Source organism: Echinops telfairi, unplaced genomic scaffold, assembly GCF_000313985.2.
Source record: "Echinops telfairi isolate 266 unplaced genomic scaffold, ASM31398v2 ScPeMD7_7410;HRSCAF=8448, whole genome shotgun sequence".
Taxonomy (NCBI): domain Eukaryota; kingdom Metazoa; phylum Chordata; class Mammalia; order Afrosoricida; family Tenrecidae; genus Echinops; species Echinops telfairi.
The window spans coordinates 17,532,310-17,549,852 of NW_022111310.1; the positions used below are offsets into that span (position 1 = coordinate 17,532,310).

A 17,543-nucleotide genomic window follows, 5' to 3' on the forward strand; every position below is an offset into this window, starting at 1 on the left:
CTATACTGTTAGTCTTTCTTCTAGCCTTCCCCAAAGGGACCTGCGGCCTTTCACAAGAGTAACTGTTCATTGGGGACTGTCTGTCCTGGCTTGAGGCTGACTCAAGCCTTCTTTGTGGGGATATGCACCACTGTCCTCCCCCAAACCAGACCAGGAGCCCCGAGCAGTTGCTCCATTCAGATTTGTGCGCATTTGGCTGGGTACTGGGGATCTTCTGGATCAGAAGGGGGACTCACACCTCTTCCCTCTTACATGTGCCCCAAGCCCCATCTCCCCTTAGATCTCTCCCACAGGGACATCATGGTGACAGCGGATGACCAGACAGCTGGACACGGAGCTCACACCTCTTTATTCACCTGTGTCCACCAGCACCTGCTGCCTGGCTCCCCGGGAGCCTGCTCACTGCCCGCGGTCTGGGGCAGCAGCCCTCCTTTGTGCCACCAGCCCAGCCCTGGTGGACAGCTGTAGGTGCAGCAGCAGGCCCGTCCCACTTGACAGACGGGGAGAGTGACAGATGGGGAGATGGCAGAGCCCAGCCCTAGGTCACTCAGCAGTTTCCAGGGTCTCCACTTGATGCTCAGCAGGGAGGGAGGATGTGGCTGGGAGCCCGGACACCCTCTTGTGGGGGTGGTTGGCCCCTTCCGAGGCGCAGGGAGCTGCTGATCTGGCCTCGGAGGGCCTCCAGTCTCCGCGCCAGGCTGGGGAGCCCAGCTGCAAAGAAGGCACATAGGGTGGCCTGCCCTCCTCAGACCTGTCCCCTGGCCCAAGGGGCTCCACTGCCCCCTACCACCCTGGGCACAAGGGGCCCTAGTTTGGGAACTAGCAAAGGTCTTAGGGGTCACCTCTCTATGCCCACCCCTCTTTAGAGATAGGAAGGTGTGTTAGGGAGAATGGGTGTCAGACCACTTGGGGTGCCTCCCTGTCTCCCTCTCTCACCTCTCAGCACTGGCGATGAGCTAGGGGGGCCCACGGGCAGGGGCGGGGCCGATGGGACCACCTCTTCCTTGGTCAGGATCTCTGCCAGGTCTCGGGTCTCAGTCCAGTCAGAGTGAGTCCTGGACCAGGGTCAGATGGGGGTGGGGGTGAGTCTTCCAGTGACCCAAGTCCCCAAGCCCCCTGCCCCAGGCTGGGCCCACCTCTCTCTGGGGCACTTGGTGGAGGCAGAGCTTCGAGGTGGTGCCCAGGGTGGGGGCCTGGCAGATAGGGGGTCACTGGACAGGGCCTCAGAACCAAACATCTGTGGGAGAGACCAGTTGCTTCTGGAGACCTCACCCCTGGTCCCCCGGGCCATTCACCCCCGCGTCCCCTCCAGCCTAACTGTGCCTGCCCCCCAGGGTCACAAAGCGACAGGTCATGTGTGGCTGGCTGGGTCCCTCCTCCAGAGACTGGGGACACCCTGGGGGCAGGGAGCTTGTCCGGCTCATCTCCAATGCCTCACAGTAGCCTCTCCAAGCCCAGGCCCAAGAGGCCATGGCCAGTGTTCCCTCCCTGCCCCTACCCCACCCCCCACTCAGCCTGGACCCTGGATCCTGGAAGGCTGCTGGAGACCCCCAGATGACTGGCCCCCGGTTCTCCAGCTCTCCCATCCTTCCCTCCAAATTGGCATCTCCTACCTGGGGCAGGTGAGTTTCCCTCCGAGGGCAGGCCCAGGGGGCCAGAGGCGCTCGGCATAGGGGGCAGAGGTGGCAGCAGGGCCAGGCGCAGAGGGGAGGCAGTGCCTATGAGAGGAGGTGTCAGAGGCTCCTGTGAAGTCCCGCCCCTTGGTCTGTGGGCCGTGGTGACACTCACGTGGCAGGGGACAGCTGGCATCATGGGGCAGGGTCCCGGCTGGTGAGGGTAGCTAGCGGAAAGGAGGCGCCTGGAAAGAATGGCAAGGTCTGTACCTGCAGCCCCCAGCCCCATACCCTGGCCAGCCCCCAGCTCCCCTTTACTCGTAAGCACCCCCAGAACACCGATGGGTGCCAGAGCCGTGATGGACTTACTCAAATCTGGTCTCAGACACACCTGTGAGGTGAGCCCCGGATCACCCCCATTTCTCAGAAGAGGACATGGAGGTGATGAGAGATGGCTTGCTGGGTCCCATGGCCAGTGGGTCACAAACTGGAGTGTGAACCCAGGTGGTCTGGCTCCAGAGGAACCACTGGAGTAGACCTCAGCTCTCCTGCCCACCTCCCACCCCAGGGCCCACCTCCCGGTAGATAGCTGCACTCACCTCTCCAGCTCGAGCACCTGCTGGGCCAGGGCTTGCTGCCCATCCCGGGCCAGGTCCCGGCTTCTCTGCAGCTGGCTCTTCTCTTTCCTGGGAAAAGCAGGCCCCAGGAGGTGACAGGAGGCAGGCTGGTAGGGTCAGTTCCTCCTGGGTGTGGCAAAGTCTAGGCCCGAGAGGCAGGCGGGGACACAGAGAGCTGAGGAAAGGCCAGGAGGCAGCCTGGTGGGAGCAGTCCAGTAGCAAGGGGGTGCAGGGCAGAGTACCGAGCCGAGGGGAGGGCTGGGTCCTACCTGAGCCTCTCATTTTCCAGCATGAACTCCTGTAGCATCCCATAGAGGTTCTGCTGGGCCCAGGCCGCTCGGGTCCCACTGAGCCTGGAGGCTGCAGGGAAGAGAGAGAGAGAGAGAGAAAGAGAGAGAGAGAGAGAGAGAGAGAAGTGTGTGTGGCACGATCACAGGTAGCACGATCAAACTCTGCCTGCATCCCACACCAGTTCTGGGAAGGTCAGACCTTTGAAGTCCCCTTGGTCCAGCTGGGCCCGCAGGTGACGGTGACGGGTCTCCTCCCGGAGCTGCAGCACCTCCGTGTCCACACGCTGGGACTGCCTTGCTGCAGGACTCTGGGGAGAGACGCCCAGAGCCGCCGTGGTGGGCGGACAGGCCGTGCACACAAGGGCTTCTGGGTGTAGGAGTGAGTACCCCCAGCCTAAGTCCCACTCATCAGCCTTGCATCCTGACTCAAGACAGCACCCGCCCAGAGGCGGTGCCCTCAGACACTGCATCAAGGTCGCAGACCATCAAATCCCAAATGCACTCTGTCTACAAACCTTGGCTCAGGTTACGGTCCTAAATAAGATCCCACATCAGACATCGGCCCAACTTAGATTTAACCATGACAGCAGCTGGATCCTGGCTAGACCCAGGATAGAACCCTAACTAACCCTGCCCATGACCCTGACCACTCCCACCTCACCTTACCCACTAGGACCCTATCTCTAGGCTCCCACCCCAAAGACCAGCCCTAACCTAGTGCCTGACTTTGGCTGTGACACGTAACTCAGGATTTCACCCCTTCCTGACCTTGGAGGCCCCCTCCCGCGCCTCCAACTCTCTGCTGTACCTCCTCCGCTCACCTTGGGGACCTGTGGCCGCGTGGTGACCCGCTGGGCTCGGCTGGCATACCGAAGGGTGCTAAGAGTCTCAGGAAGGCACCGGGCAGAGGGGGACACACAGGCCACCTGTGTGTTGGCGGGAGGTAGTGATGGGGGCTACCCTTAGTGTGCCTCTTAGGGAGCCCCTCCCTTAGGCCACAGTCCTCCCTGCAAGGCCCCTTGGGTACCATTAAAGTGACCCCACGTCCCCCCAGTGAGTCAGCCAGCAGTTTGGTGAGCTTGCTGTCCCGGAAAGGGATGTGGCTCTGCTTCCGCTGGGGGTCCAGCAGCAGGGAAATGCAATGACCTGAGCAGGGAGATCGAGGACCACAAAGGTTACAGGGCTAGTGGGAAGCCACCCAGCTGGCACACTCGGAGCCCAGCTCGCACCCAGGTCTGTGAGACTCCCCCAGCCCACCCACTCCACATGCTCCACTCCAGGAGCGGGAGCCGCCCTATCCTGCCATTTCTCCAGGGCGCAGACACCCCTGTCCACTCCTGATGGACAAATCTAACAACTGGACTGAGTGGCGAGAGGTTTCCTGAACATCTTCCCATCGAAGCCACAGAAAAATGGCTTACATTTCTCTAAGCCATTTAGAGAAATGGGCCAGGACTCTGCCCTTGGGGGTCTCAAAGTCCCATAAATTGGTAGCTGGGATGGTGTGGGGGACAGGTCCGGTTCCTGTTCATCTTGGACCTGTCTTCCCAATGGCACAAGGGACAGGCTGGACATCTCTGAGGCTCAGACCCTGAATCAAGTGGTCCCATCTCCCAAACTGGGTCACCTTAGACACCCTTTGGGTTTATGGAAGGTCCTTGGGGGGTATAAACAGGAGCCCCGGTATCACTGTCAGGTACGCATTGGACCACTAACCAGAGGTTAGGCAGTTCAAACCCACCAGCTGCTCTATGGGAGCAAGCTGAGGCTGTCTGCGCCCATAAAGTTGCTGGGAGACCGAGCTGACAGAACAGCAGCAGCAGGTGTTTTGGGGCTTTTTTCTTCTGGGTTAGTGATTCCCACGCCGTGAAAGAGGATTCATAGCAGACCCAGGGCCAGAGCTGGGCCTGACTCCTGGATCACAGCCCTTTACCCTGCTCCCTGCGCGGCAGCTCCCCTGACCTCCCTGCCCTCGACAGGAAACGGGTCTCACTGAGGGCCAGCAGGCTGCGGTTGATGCTGTTGGCCTCAAGCATGAGCTCCCCGCGGGATCCGGTGGCCGCCACCTTCTCACTGCCAGCCAGGTCCACAAAGCACAGCTTCCCACAGCCAGGGGCTTCCCCGGGGTACATAGGAGGCATCTGCGGGGACCGGAGGGTCAGTCAGGGCTTGGTGGGTCTTGGGGAAGAGCTCTCCCCATCAAAGTCATACAATGACAAGGCCGAGGGTCCCCCTCACTTCCTCTCACTCAAGCCCGAGTTGGATTAGACATTCCGAGGTAGCCCTTGCCGGGTACCTGTGGGTCAGCCTCGTTCCTGAGCTGGGGGCTTCCAGTCTTCCTGTAGATGTAGAGGGTGAACAGGGCGTGGCTTCGGCTGGAAGCCTGGTTCAGGGTGTGTGCAGAGCTCCTGCGCCTGCGCAGACCTGGAGGGGAACGCGTCAGGAGGTGGGGCTGGCAGGCAGGGCAGCCAGTCAGTCGCCCACAGAGAAAAAGCAGCAATGGCCTCCTGATAGAGGGTACAGCCTGTGCAAAGGCCGAGGTAGAAAAAGGGTGTTGGTTCTGCAAACGGTGAGCTGTTGGGTCTGGCCCATGGTGCAGAGAGAGGAATGGAGTGATTTAAGCAGGAGAATGCCAACAGAGCCAGGTTTTATAACCACCTCTCCTACTGTGTGGACCGAAGGGGAGAGGCAGAGGCAGTCATCAGCCAGCCAGCTTGGCACAATGCCTGGGCCACAATGGGAAGTCCTAGCATCCGCAGGGCCTGCCACGCAGCGGGTGCTCAGTAAAGATTTGATGAATCACTGAACGAGGCAGCAGTGGCAGAGCCGTGTGGGCGGGGTCTGTCTCCTGTTAGTGTAGCCAGAGAAGCTGCTGGGGCAGTGGAAGGGCACCGTTCGCTGCATGGAGAATGGGTGAAAAGGGGAGAGCCTGGAGGTAGGGAGCTATGTGAGCAAGGATGAGGGTGACTGAGGCACAGGTTTAGGCTCCAGAGGAGTGTGGGTGGCAGAACAGGGTGTGACTTGCTGCTGGCTGGTCCCTTCCCCCCAGGCCTTCTCTGAATCCCCAGCTCCACACTCAGGGAACGCACCCCGAAGCTCCCCTGAGAGTGCACACACCTATTTGCAGAAGTTCCATCAGGGTTTCCAGACTGCCAATCTCCACCACACGCAGTTGCTCCACGTAGAAGCCCCTTGTCTTGGTCCAACGAACAGGCAGGGGCTTGGGAGACCCCAGGCTCAGCAAGTCCTGAACCTGGGAGGTGACAGGGTGGAGGGCAAGGGGAGAGCCCTCTCAGTCTATGCAGTGCCCACTGCAGAGCTTATTTGAAGCCCCGCCCCCTCACGATCCTGACTTCACCCTCCTTCCTACCTGCTCATTGTAGATCTCCAGGTAGGAGGCTTGGAGGGTGACAGGGGTGGCCAAATGCTGCACATGGTCCAACAGCCAGGCAAAGGTCCTCTGCATGATGCCCGCCAGGTCAGGGGGTGCAGGCAACCCCTCCCCCTGCGGGCAAGAAGAACTGAGCCTGGGGTGGGGCTAGCAGCATCCACAGCAATGCAGTAACTGCTCTCTCTCTGGGAAAGCACTTACTAGCCCGCACTGTGTCCAGGGCCGTGCACTCACTGCCGCCTAGATATTGACCCAACGGAGTCGGTAGAGTAGAAAGACCCCATGTGGGTTTCTGAGACTAACCTGTAACAGGAGTAGAAAGCCTCATCTTTCTCTTTGGAGAAGCTGCTAGGGATTCGGATCGGCTAACCTCCAGTTAGCAGCCAAACGCATAACCTCTAAGCCACCGGGGCTCCTGATGCTAGCTGGCGGGCTCATCTAATTCTTCCACTAGCTACTATTCGCTCCATTCTACAGACAAGAAACTGAGACCCAGTAAGTAGAGGGACCACAACGGGAACCCAAGGCTTATGGGATGCAAAGTCCCAGTTCCACACTGGACTAGTCCCTCACCTTCCCTGCTTCTCATTTTCTGGGTCATCAAATAAGCGGTGGCATAGTGGTTACGTGTTGGGCTGTGATCCACATGGTTGGCAGTTTGAAGCCTCCAGCAGCTCCGCGGCAGAAACACCGGGCTTTTTACTCTAAGGTCTCAGAAATCCATTGTCCAGGGAGTCTGCGCTCCCAGTGTCTCCCCGGAGTTTCCACCCCACTGATTCCTGACCCCCGGGCACCCACCCTACCCCAGTTGCGGTCAGCTCACCTGGGGAGGGGGTCCAGTCAGCGTGTAAGTCTTGCCCGAGCCGGTCTGGCCAAAGGTGAAGATGGTGCAGGAGAAGCTGCGGGCGGCAGGGGCATGGTTGGGCCGGGCGGGGATCGGGGCGGGGGCCGGGGCAGGGCGGCAGTCTGGGGCCACCCCACTCACCCGCGCAGCGCCAGCTCGCCCAGGCGCCGCACACCGCATGCCCGGAACACTTCCTCCTGTGTGCGTGCCCCGTCCAGCACGGCGCCAAAGCGGAACGCCACTTCTGGGCCACCGCCCGGGGGGCTCACCTAGGAAAGGGGGAGGGAAAAGAAGGAGGGGGAGGGGCCATCGGGGCGGGGCCCTCGGGTACCTAGGTGGTTCGGTTTGGGCCCCTGGCGGGTAGATGTTCCCTCACCTGCAGGGTCCGGGCCCCGGAGCAGTGCAGCGCACTCGGTTCCCCTCGACGCAACTCGGCTGCGCTCATGGGACGCACCCTGGGGATCGGCGTGCAGGCGGATGGTCACACCGATCTTTCCGTCGGTTTCCGACTTCCCCCGCCTCTCCAAGCCAAGCTGCACCTACCTGAGCACCACCTGGATGGGCGTTTCCGGCCCTTCCAGTCCCAGCTCCTGGCTCCGTGCGGGGTCCCTGTAGCAGCGTGCCAGTGACTATCCCCGCACCCAGCACCTCCCCAATGGGGGAACCACCCCCCTTCGGGACGCCCTAACCTCCCGGAGCTCCGCTTACCCGTCTGGAGACCCGCGCTCCTCCATGGCCTGCTGGTCCCCACTTGGCTAGCCCCGCCTGGGCCCCCGCCTTCAACCCACGGGGGACTGGCCACGCCCCCCTCACAGCCTTCCAGCCCCCTCATCCCAGGCAGCCAGCCATCCGGAAAGCCTCCAGCCTGCGGGGCGGCGAGTTAAAGATTCACCTGCCCCTGCCTCGTCCAGCTACGACAGGAGCCCTCGCTAAGGGGTACTGGAGTCTGGGGATGCCCTCTCTTGGCTGGTCCTATGAGGTGCAATCCTTGGGACCATCCAGATCTGCCCCCACTGTGCACAGATGGGGGTCCCAAGGCAGGCATGGGAAGGTCTCTACCAGGGCTGCGCATTGAGCCTGGGCTGAGGTGGACCAGGGTCTTCCCCCTCTCTCTCTACACCCCACCCCCACCCCCACCCCAGCTTCGACCTTCTCAATTCCAGAAGCAGGGAAGGGAAGACCTTAGGGGTAGGGGAGGGGCAGGCCTTTGTTCTAAGAAAGTCCCAGCTGGGCTGAGCTGAGAACAGCTTTGGATCATCTGGTTAAACACTGGGCCAAGGCTGGTCCGAGGCCCGCTGGATGGTTTAACCGTCTCCTCCTCTGAATGAGGAGCGCCGCTGAGACCTGTGTAAGGGAGCCGAGGTGGGGCTGCCAGAGGGATCCTGTAGACGGGGCCCCTTCCCAGTAAGTGCTCGGGCTGGGGAGATGTGGCAGGCAGAAGAATGCATGCCATCCAGCGTGCAGGCCTTTGGTAGACCTTGAGAGCAGGCCGTGGGGGTGGGGCAGGGAGGTGAAGGTTGTCCCAGGCCCAGGGAACTTGCTTCAGGAAGGAGCAGCAGGGTGTGTATGTGTGTGTGGTGGAGAGGAGGTCTGTGGCTGAACCCAGCTCCTGGGAGGTGAAGAGCCCCTCTCAAGGAACCCAGAAGCCTTTGAAGGGCCCCAAGTAGGGAAGTGACATGACGGGATTCGTTTTATAGCTAGACCCTTCTGGCCATGAATATCCATCCTCTCTGAATAGCTCAATAAATTTCTCTCCTCTCAAGCACACATCAGGGTAACAGCGTTAATAACCACCTTCTCAATGTAACACACTAACTCAGAGGGCAGCTAACTGCGAAAGCAATCCTGCTAGGGAGGAAGTGAGCTTTCTTGCATGGCACTGGAGGTGTGCACTCAAGAACCAGTTGACTTTTGGCTACAGGGCCTTCTAGCTGGTGGTAGGGGAGCCCTCATGTCACAGTGGTTGTGCGTTATGCTGCTAACTGCAAGGTCTGCAGTTTGAAACCACCAGCTGCCCGTCTGGAGAAAGATGAGGCTTTCTCCTTCTGTAAAAGAAGGTCCCACAAGGGACCTTCTACTCTGTCCTACAAGTTCTCCATGAGTCAGAATGGACTGGGTGGCAGTGAATGAGTGAGCAAGCTGCTTCTACAAGGAGAATGATGGAGAACACAGAGCCAGCGATGCCACGGATCTGCTTCTAATATCCCACAGACCCCTGGGCAAATCACCTACCCTCCCATAAGTCCCAAGGTTCATTCCTATGAAATGAAATAAAGACCTGTGGCTGACTTATGAGACAGTTTAACTGAAAATGAGGTGGAAACTGTAAAGCATCATCCAAAAGCAAAATATAAAAGTCTCTTGATAATCTGTGAGATCCCTTTCCACTAGAAAGTTCCTTAGTCTATAATAGTCTTTGTACACTTAAGGCCGGCGGGACAAGAATTACTATGCCTGTGTTTTAGATGGGGGAAAAAACATAGGGGGGAAAAAAGACACGGGGCTGGGGGAGGGGGTTGTCTATGGCAGAATGGAGAGTTCAAGGCCAGCCCTGGAGCTGTCTGGGTGGCTAGTGTCCATTTGTATTACCTTTTATAGTAGTCAACTGAATGACCCAGTTGCCACTTTAAATGCCCTTCAACGGGTTAGGGGTATTAGTCATTCACGTCTTTGTGTGCACAGTGCGTGCGTCAGATTGCTCCTTCTCCCCACACTGCACTGAGCTATACGGAAGGAAGGGGTTTGGGCACAGATGGAGATGGGACCTAAACATCTCTGAGGGCGTGACAGATCGTTCAGGGGCTTTCTTATACTGAGCTTCCTAACCTGTGTCATGAGGGGTACATAAGTGCATGTGTGTCCACCCACAGGAAGGGAAACAACGTTCTGGTCTTGATGCTTTAACCGGGAATACAGATGTCTGCTCCCCTTAAGTTGCCCATTCGTTCAGCCAGTTCTTATTAGGCTGCCTCTCTGTTGCGGGAACACTTCTAGGCACTTTGTCGACATACATTAATGAACAAAACATAAAAATAGCAGCGCTGGTAGAGATGGTTTTCTAATATGAGGTTGGGGAGGCAGCTGAAAAGTAAGTAATTTGCATAGCATGCCATGAGCCGACAGGGCTACGGGCAAGAAGAAGAAGGAGGATGCATGTGGCGAGTATGCGGCATGGGAAGGCAGTCGTTTAACACAGATGCTTGCTCATGGAACACCTCAGTAAGGACAACATCTGAGTCCAGGCTTCAAGGAGAGGGCACATTAACCAACATAGATATTTGGGGAAAGATCACCGAAGGTGGAAGGAACACCCGATGCAAAGGTCCTGGGGAAGATTTGCATGTTCAAGAAATGGAAAGAAGGCCAGTGTAGCTGGAGCCAGACCAGCCAGAAGAAGTGGTTGACACGAAATCACAGAGGTCACATGAACGAGGTCGCATGGAACACTGTAGGACATCATAAGGACTTCGGCTTTTCCGTCGGGTGAGAAGAAGTCACCGAAGGTTTTGAGTAGAGTAAGATGATCTGACTTAGGTTTGAAAAGGATCTCTGTGGCTGCTGAATTGAGCAGAATCTATAGAGCATCAAGGTAGGAGCAGAGAGACCAGATGGGAGACTCTTGCAATTTTTCAGGTGGGGGTGATGGTGGCTTAGACCAATGGTGGTGATGACAGAGTGATGAGAAAACATCAGATTTTGAATATACTTAAAGCATAGAGTCAAAAGAGTTTTTTTAAATACTGGATGTGGTATGTAGGGGGAAATCTGGATAAATAATTTTTAAAAGAAGTTATGCATACTTTGAACTGCTAAAACCCAAATTGGGGGATGGGGGCGGGAGAACCTTAAAAGTAGCCAAAAGGGGACAAAAGGTATAACATTCAAAGGAAAAACAGTCAGTTTAACAACTGACTTCTCGAGGAAATATGGATATCAGGAGTTAATAGAATGACATCTTTAAGTGCCGAAAGGAAAAACAAAACAAAAAACCCTCAATCTAGAATTATACCAAACCAAAGATGCAAAGCCACGCTTATAGAGTTCATTCTGACTCATGAAAACCTACAAGAAAGAGTTCCTTAGACTTTGCAAGACTGTATGCCTTTGTGCCAACAGGCAGCCTCATGATTGGTGGACTTGAACCTCTGACCTTGTAGTTAGTGGCCCCGTTTCTAACCACAGTGCCACCAGATATCCTTCTTAGAATCAGATGCTCAGTGAAAGCATCTTCCACATATGCAGGTGAAATGAAGACATTTGTGGACCAAAGAACCCGAGGCCATTCATCTCCAGGTGAGCAACGCTGTGGAGACACTGGAAGTTTTTGAAAGTTTAATGAAAATGATCCTCTATGGAAACGTGGCAGGAAAGAATCAAAAGCATCCACCCATGATGAACCTATAGGCGCAGCAAGTAGAATAAGGGCTTCCAGGGTACAGTGGTGGTGGTTGGGGAGGGGGGGTGGTACAGGGGAGCTGGCGTTATGGAGTTCAAGAAGGAAAAGAATGTTTTGAAACTGGCTGTGGTGGCCACTGTACAACGCTGCTGGATGTGGTTGAACCATGGTTTGATAAGAGAGCTGTATTAACTCCCAATAAAATGGTTTTGAAGAAAAAGGCTCTACCCCAGTGAACCTGGTGTATACATAATTTGACAGCTTAAACATCATACTAGTTTCTTATTGCCACTATGGTACATATTTATCTCTGTGTGAAGATTACACGATAAGAGTATAACAGAGAGAAGGGCCTAGGGGATGTGTATTGAAATTTATAAGGTAGCCCCCAAAGATGAAACTCAAATGACTGGTAAACATCTGAAAATGCTTGTCAGGGTGTGAAGCACCTGGAACTCCCCAATATTACAGGTGAGAGTGAAAACCAATACAATCATTGGTTTGGAAAAGTGTTGGTACTCTCTACTAAAGCTGCGCATGTGCCTACCCTGTGAGAAGCCATGCCACTGCGAAGCTCGTACCTGGGAAATATGAGTGCGCAGATCCATCCACCAACAGGTGGAGAGAGGAGACTGCTCACACTTCAGTCATCTTGGCTGCCCTCACCTCTTCCTCCTCCACTCTGACCCCCACTGCTTCTGCCTGTGTTGTTGCAGCTCAAGGTGAGGGAAACAAGCATGTTCACAACTGGCTCAATAGATATCATCACCATCAATGGACAAAAGATTGAAGTTGTCAGGGATTTCATTTTGCTTGGCTCTACAATCGGTGCCCGGGGAAGCAGCCATTAAGATCCCAAACGATGTATTGGCTTGGGCAAATCTGCTGCCCACGAGCTCTTTAAAGTGTTGAGGAGCAAGGATGTCACTTTAAGGATTCAGATGTGCCTAATCCAAACCACAGTATTTTCATCCGCCTCATATGCGTGTGAAAGGCAGACTTGAAGAAGAATGGATGCATTTGAATTACGGTGCTGGCGAAGAACGTTGAAAATACCATAGACTGCTGGAAAGCAAACCAGCCTGTGGAAAGAGAAAATGTGGAGAAAGAGCAACCTGTCTCGGAAGACGTGCAGCCAGAATGCTCCTTGGAAGGATGGTGAGACTTCATCTCACATGCTTCAGCCGTGTTATCCGCAGAGGCCAGTCCCTGGGAAAGGACAGCATGCTGGTAAAGCAGAGGGTCCGCACAAAAGAGGGAGGACCTCGGTGAGGTGGTGAGGTAGTTAGTTTATTGTGCCAACCTGGCTGATAAACACATGTGGGGTTAATTGAAGGGTGGAGGGATAAATGGCTCCGTGAGCCTCTCCTTTCTAGTTCTCGGGTCTCTTGCTTTGTGATGGTCGCAACAGGGTGCAGCTACCTTAGCCAGTTCCCTGCTTCAGCTGGCAAGGCTCACTTCCTGCAAACATCCCTGAGGAGAAGCCCCATGGACCTACCCCGATGCAGCCCTGGGTGCTGGAGCAGCCGTGTGGAGACCCCTGCCAGCGCTGAGATGCTTACACGCTCACTGATTTGACCTTCCTCCTGGAGTGGGCATCATTGCGTGTGTTTTGTGAGATGAAGGAGGACATTGTGGTATGGTGTTGGACATATGGGTTAATGGGTTAATGTTGGACTTGTGGGCTTGGGCAGCACTGGGTTGGGATGTTTCCTTCATGTGCATTTAACCCTTATATAGAACTCTCTCCTACGTATGAGTTTCTGTGGATTTGTTTCTCTAAAGTTCCCAGACTCACACAGGTGGAGTGAAGCAGCAGCGGCAACAGTGGTCTCAACCTAACAGTGTGAGGATGGCAGGGGTTCAGCCTGTGGTATATAGGGACGCCCTAGCACCTGGCAAAGGCCATTAGTGCCGATAACGCCACCAGCACAATCACTACCTGCACCCCATCTCTACAGCAGTCGCTACAATCATTTAATCACCACCATTATCACCAACTCCACCATCACCACCTCACCATCATCATCATCATCATCATCACTATCGGTCATTATCACCATCCTTTGAGCCTTGCTTATTCCCATGAGAAATCAGAGATGCAACAACACTGCGCACCCAGCCAGGGACAGCCGGGACTGAGTTCCTCTGTGTACCCCTGCTCCCTTCACCTCTGGTCCCAGAATGCACTTCCTCTGACCTCCGGATCTTCTAAAAACCCAGTGGGGACAGGACGGGGCCTGGGTCAGAAAGGCGTGGGTTTCTCACAAGCAGCGGGGAAACAGAGTCCTCAGAAACCAGCTGGGCTCTGCAAGGGCTCCTCTCCAGCCCCACGAGAGGGCAGCAGAGCACTGTGCCATCCTGGCCCCACAAAAGAGCCTTTGTCCAGCCTGCTGCCGCCACACATTTACTCCAGAACCTGTGCACTGGACAAGCCAACCAGGCTGATGACGCGGTGAGGGGTGGACAGGCCCTCGAAACTGCTCTTTGCCGGAGTGGATAAAACAACCTCCAGCACTCAGGGACCCTCACACATATACCTGGGCCCCTGGTATATCCAGGCCCACCAATCATTCCCTTCCCCTCAGTCCCAGCCACCCTCCCCCAGGGAAATTCCTCCCTTCCCTCCCTTGAGCCTCAGAATAAAATCCAAGTTCAGGCCACTCAGACTCATCTCCCACCAATCTCTCTGACTGCCCTCGCCACCATCCTCTGCGCCCACCGGTGTCCTGTGCTCCCGCCCCAAGGGCTCCCCTGGGCCCCTCCTTGGATTCCTCTAGAGCAGTGGTTCTCAACCATCCTAATGCCTCGACCCTTGAATACAGCTCCTCAAGTTGTGGTGACCCCAAACCATTGGAAATGTGTTTTCTGATGGTCTTAGGCGACCCCTGTGAAAGGGTCGTTCAACCCCCCAAAGGAGTGGCGACCCACAGGTTGAAAACCTAGCTCTAGACCTTTGCCCAGTTCCCTCTGCCAGGAAGGCTCTCGTCCAGCTGGAGAGACCGTGCTTCAAGCTCTGTCACAGAAGGTCTTCCCAGGGTCTCCCATGCCCAGCAGAGCGGCCGGTCAGCCTGTGCCTCTGGGCTTTCCTCACCCCATGCTGCTTTTCACGTGGTCTTGCCACCATGAGAGCCGGCTCCTCAAGGAGACAGTAGATGCTAGAAGATAGAGAAGGACATTTTTAAAGTGCAGAAAGAAAAAAGAAAGAAAATCCAACCTAGAATCATCCCAAGTCTGGCGTCTGCTTCACGGCTGTGGCCTGAGCCAGCAGAAATGCTGCCCTCGTAGGCGCTCAGCATGTGGGTGGAAGGGAGGCTGTGAGACAGCGGCAAGATCAGCCCCTCGGCCCTCTCCAATCGGATCTCTCCTCCCCCCCCTGCACTCAGGGTTAAGCACACACATTCCATGTCTGGACTCAAGGGTTCACTGTTACCATGATCGTAGCAAGCGTCAGACACTCCCTCAATTGTGCCCAGCCGTGGGATAGCCGCTCCCAGCCCGGAGCCTCACTGGCCGCTGAGGTTGTCTACTGAAACCCGGGCATTCCTGGAGGGTGGAGGACAGGCTGGACCCACAAGAGTGCAGGTGTCAACCCCCCCCCCTCCCCGCCCCGTGTCTCCCCATCTGCTAGACGCTGAGACCAAACGCTGGGTGGGAAGATGCAGTGCTCCTCCTGGGGCTGGCCTGGCTGGGGTTGTAGGGGACTGAGGGGAGCAGAGACAAGAGAAAGGAGCTCTGTGGGGTAGATGTCCCCTTGATGGCACGGCTCTCTGGGTTTGATGCTCCGTTCACATCCCCATAGGGTTAAACACCTAGCAGCCAGCGACCTGTTTTGAAAATTCCCCAGAGAGTTGAATCTTTCATTAAACAGTGACTGTAGGCTGCAGGCTCATTGCACACAACTCTCCAAGGCAGGGTCTGGAAGAGGCCATTGAGGTAACTTCTGTTTTGCCCTCCATCCCATTGTCCGGCTGGGAAAAAACGAAGAGGGGCCAGCAGAGGCGGAAGCAACGATTGCTTCAGCTTCGCCTGCACCACGAGAGTCCTGGTGACTGGCTGGGTGCACAGGGAGGCTCTGGGAAGAGCCCAGGGTCACGGTAACCCCGTGAAAGCATTGGTGGTGGCTTCCATGTGGACTCACAGGACCCAGGTACGTACCTAGGAAGCCCAGTTCTGCTCCGACACACACAGGCCACGTCGACGTGGACTCGGCAGACACTGGCTTGGGGTTTGTTTCTTACACACAGGCCAGGGGAAGGTGTCCACTGGGAGAGGGGCGGCTGACTGCTCTCTGCTGGCTCATCAGCTGGACACAGTTTGGTTGAGAGGACAGGGTGGCTGCATCCTCTCCCGGAACAGCCGCCCAGATAGGGGGCTAATTCCCCCTCAAGTGTCGGCCTGAACTCTGAGCTTCCAGAGGGCAGGGGCTGACCCTGAGGGGCTACTCCGGGCAATGTCTGTGGCATCGCCCAGCCAGCCTGCACAGGAGACTCTGGAGATGAATATGCACGTCTGAACAACAGGCGCTGGGTGGCCTGGGAAGGCTTCATAGAGGGGGTGGCATAGGGGTGGGCAGAAAACGGAACAGGCAGAGTCCAAAGTTCAGAGGCAGGAGCATGCCAGGGGTGGGGTGAGGTGGTGGTGGGATACAAGCTGACTGGCAGGGCAGTGTTGCGTAGTGTGATGGAGGGGTGGGGGAGTGCTCAGAAACTCCAAACTCACGGCCTTCAAGTCAATGCCAACTCATAACAGCCCGATGGGACACAGCAGAACTGCCCCGTGAGTTTCCGAGACCGTCATTATTTTTATTTGATTTTTATAGATTATTTTATTGGGGGGTCTTATAGCTCTTGTAACAATCCATACATCAATTGTATCAAGCATCTTTGTACACAGGCTGCCGTCATCGTTTTCTAAACATTTACTTTCTAGTTGAGCCCTTGGCATCAGCTCCTCTTTCTTCCCTTCCTCTCCACCCTCCTCCCTAGTGACCCCTTGATAAACTATTCATTATTGTTTTCATATCTTACACTGACCGTTGTCTCCCGTCACCCATGTTTCTGTTGTTCATCCTCGTGTGTGCGTGCGCGTATGGGGAGGGGTGGGGATTAATACTTCACTCGTTGTGATTGGTTCCCACTTCTTCCCCTCCTCCCCCGACCTTCCCCTTCCCCTCCTGGTATCACTACTCCCATTTCTGTTCCTGAGGGGTTTATCTGACCTGGATTCCGTGTGTCCTGAGCTCTTATCTGTACCAGTGTACAAGCTCCAGTCTAGCAGGATGGGGTCGTGATAGTGGGGGATGAGGAAGTCTCAAAGAACCGAGGAATATTGTGTGTTTTGTAGGTGCTATACTGCACCCTGGTTGACTCATCCCTTCCTTGTGACCCTTGTGTGAGGGGATGTCCTATAGTCTACAGATGGGTTTGTGGTCTCTGCTCTGACCCACCTAGTTCTCAACAACATATTTTCTGTTTGTTTGGGGTCTTCTGGTGCCTGGTACCTGATCCTGGAGTGGAAAGCCTGGCTTGGGTTTCGAACTGCCGACCTTTCGGGTAGCAGCCCAGGGTGTAGCCACTGCACCACCAGGGCTCCTCTGTGCAGAAGATGGGTGAGCTCATATTCCAACTTGCCAGGGCCAGAGGCTTCCTTGGGAGGTCCAGATGAGTCCTGGCTCAGCGTGTGTCTTTCCTCACTCTTGGGGTGCACGGTGGCCCCTCCTTTTGATTATTCAAGCTTTTCTCAGGAAACCCTGCCCAGCCTTATCAGCACTGCAACGATGAGTCCCCCAGGACTGGTTGGTGCCAGATCCCACTGCTGACTTGGCCTCTGGCGGCCGAGGAGCTGGGTCCAGGCCTGGGGCTTCCCGGAGCCCTCACAGCCGGTCAGAGCCCGTCCTGTTGGAGCCCTAGGAAGCAGGCCCTCCCCCAGAGCCCACCCTCATTCCAGTTTCTGTGGCCCGAGGGGGCGTTCTCACTGGGGTCTCAGAGAGGAGGAGGGTGGGCCAAAGGCGAGACTCTGCTTGCTCCAGGATCGGGGTTTCCTGCCCACTGAAGAGGGGGTGGTGGTGGTGCAGTGCCTGCAGACTTGCCCTGGGTGCCCAAGTCAGGGTCCCGCTTGCTTGCCAAACTCAGGTGGATTTGATCAGCAGCCACAGCTAGGGTTCTACACTCCTTCACTTCTTGCCATCTCAGCTACCCAGACCCCTCTCTTTCCCATCTGGGCCCTCCAGGAATCACAGGGACACAAGTGCTGCGAGCCTGCCGACCCCCCTGGCTCGGCATGTACTTTGCAGATACTAATAATACACCTACTCCTGCAACGACCTCCCATCAGAACTACTTACTACAATCACTATGAGAACCTCTGCTGCAATTGCTTCAGTTCCCTTC

At 56.0% G+C, this 17,543-nt stretch overlaps 1 protein-coding gene across 2 annotated transcripts; it reads right to left on the reverse strand.

Moving 5' to 3' along the window:
• Positions 1-330: 330 nt before the first annotated feature.
• KIF12 (kinesin family member 12) lies at positions 331-7,492 on the reverse strand. 2 transcript variants are annotated; one of them, XM_045296615.1, is made up of 19 exons: positions 7,464-7,492; positions 7,299-7,364; positions 7,132-7,210; positions 6,897-7,024; positions 6,735-6,810; positions 5,891-6,025; positions 5,638-5,773; positions 4,817-4,944; positions 4,514-4,661; positions 3,548-3,666; positions 3,342-3,446; positions 2,720-2,828; positions 2,500-2,590; positions 2,213-2,299; positions 1,789-1,858; positions 1,614-1,718; positions 1,137-1,237; positions 937-1,055; positions 331-711 (listed from the first exon to the last, which is right to left on the reverse strand). In XM_045296615.1, exons 1-19 carry the CDS (start codon positions 7,487-7,489, stop codon positions 578-580), a joined length of 1,962 nt encoding a protein of 653 aa, XP_045152550.1. In that variant the 5' UTR covers positions 7,490-7,492; the 3' UTR covers positions 331-577. The 2 variants fall into 2 exon arrangements, with proteins under 2 accessions (XP_045152550.1, XP_045152551.1); XM_045296616.1 differs by lacking the exon at positions 1,614-1,718.
• Positions 7,493-17,543: the final 10,051 nt, after the last annotated feature.

Excerpts from the sequence above, each read along its gene's own strand:
- KIF12 (XM_045296615.1), bottom strand. The coding sequence starts at position 7,489 with ATGGAGGAGCGCGGGTCTCCAGACGG. Across the intron at positions 7,365-7,463 it reads GAGCGCGGGTCTCCAGACGG|GGACCCCGCACGGAGCCAGG; the intron begins GTAAGCGGAGCT and ends ACGCTGCTACAG. Across the intron at positions 4,662-4,816 it reads GGAACGAGGCTGACCCACAG|ATGCCTCCTATGTACCCCGG; the intron begins GTACCCGGCAAG and ends CGGTCCCCGCAG.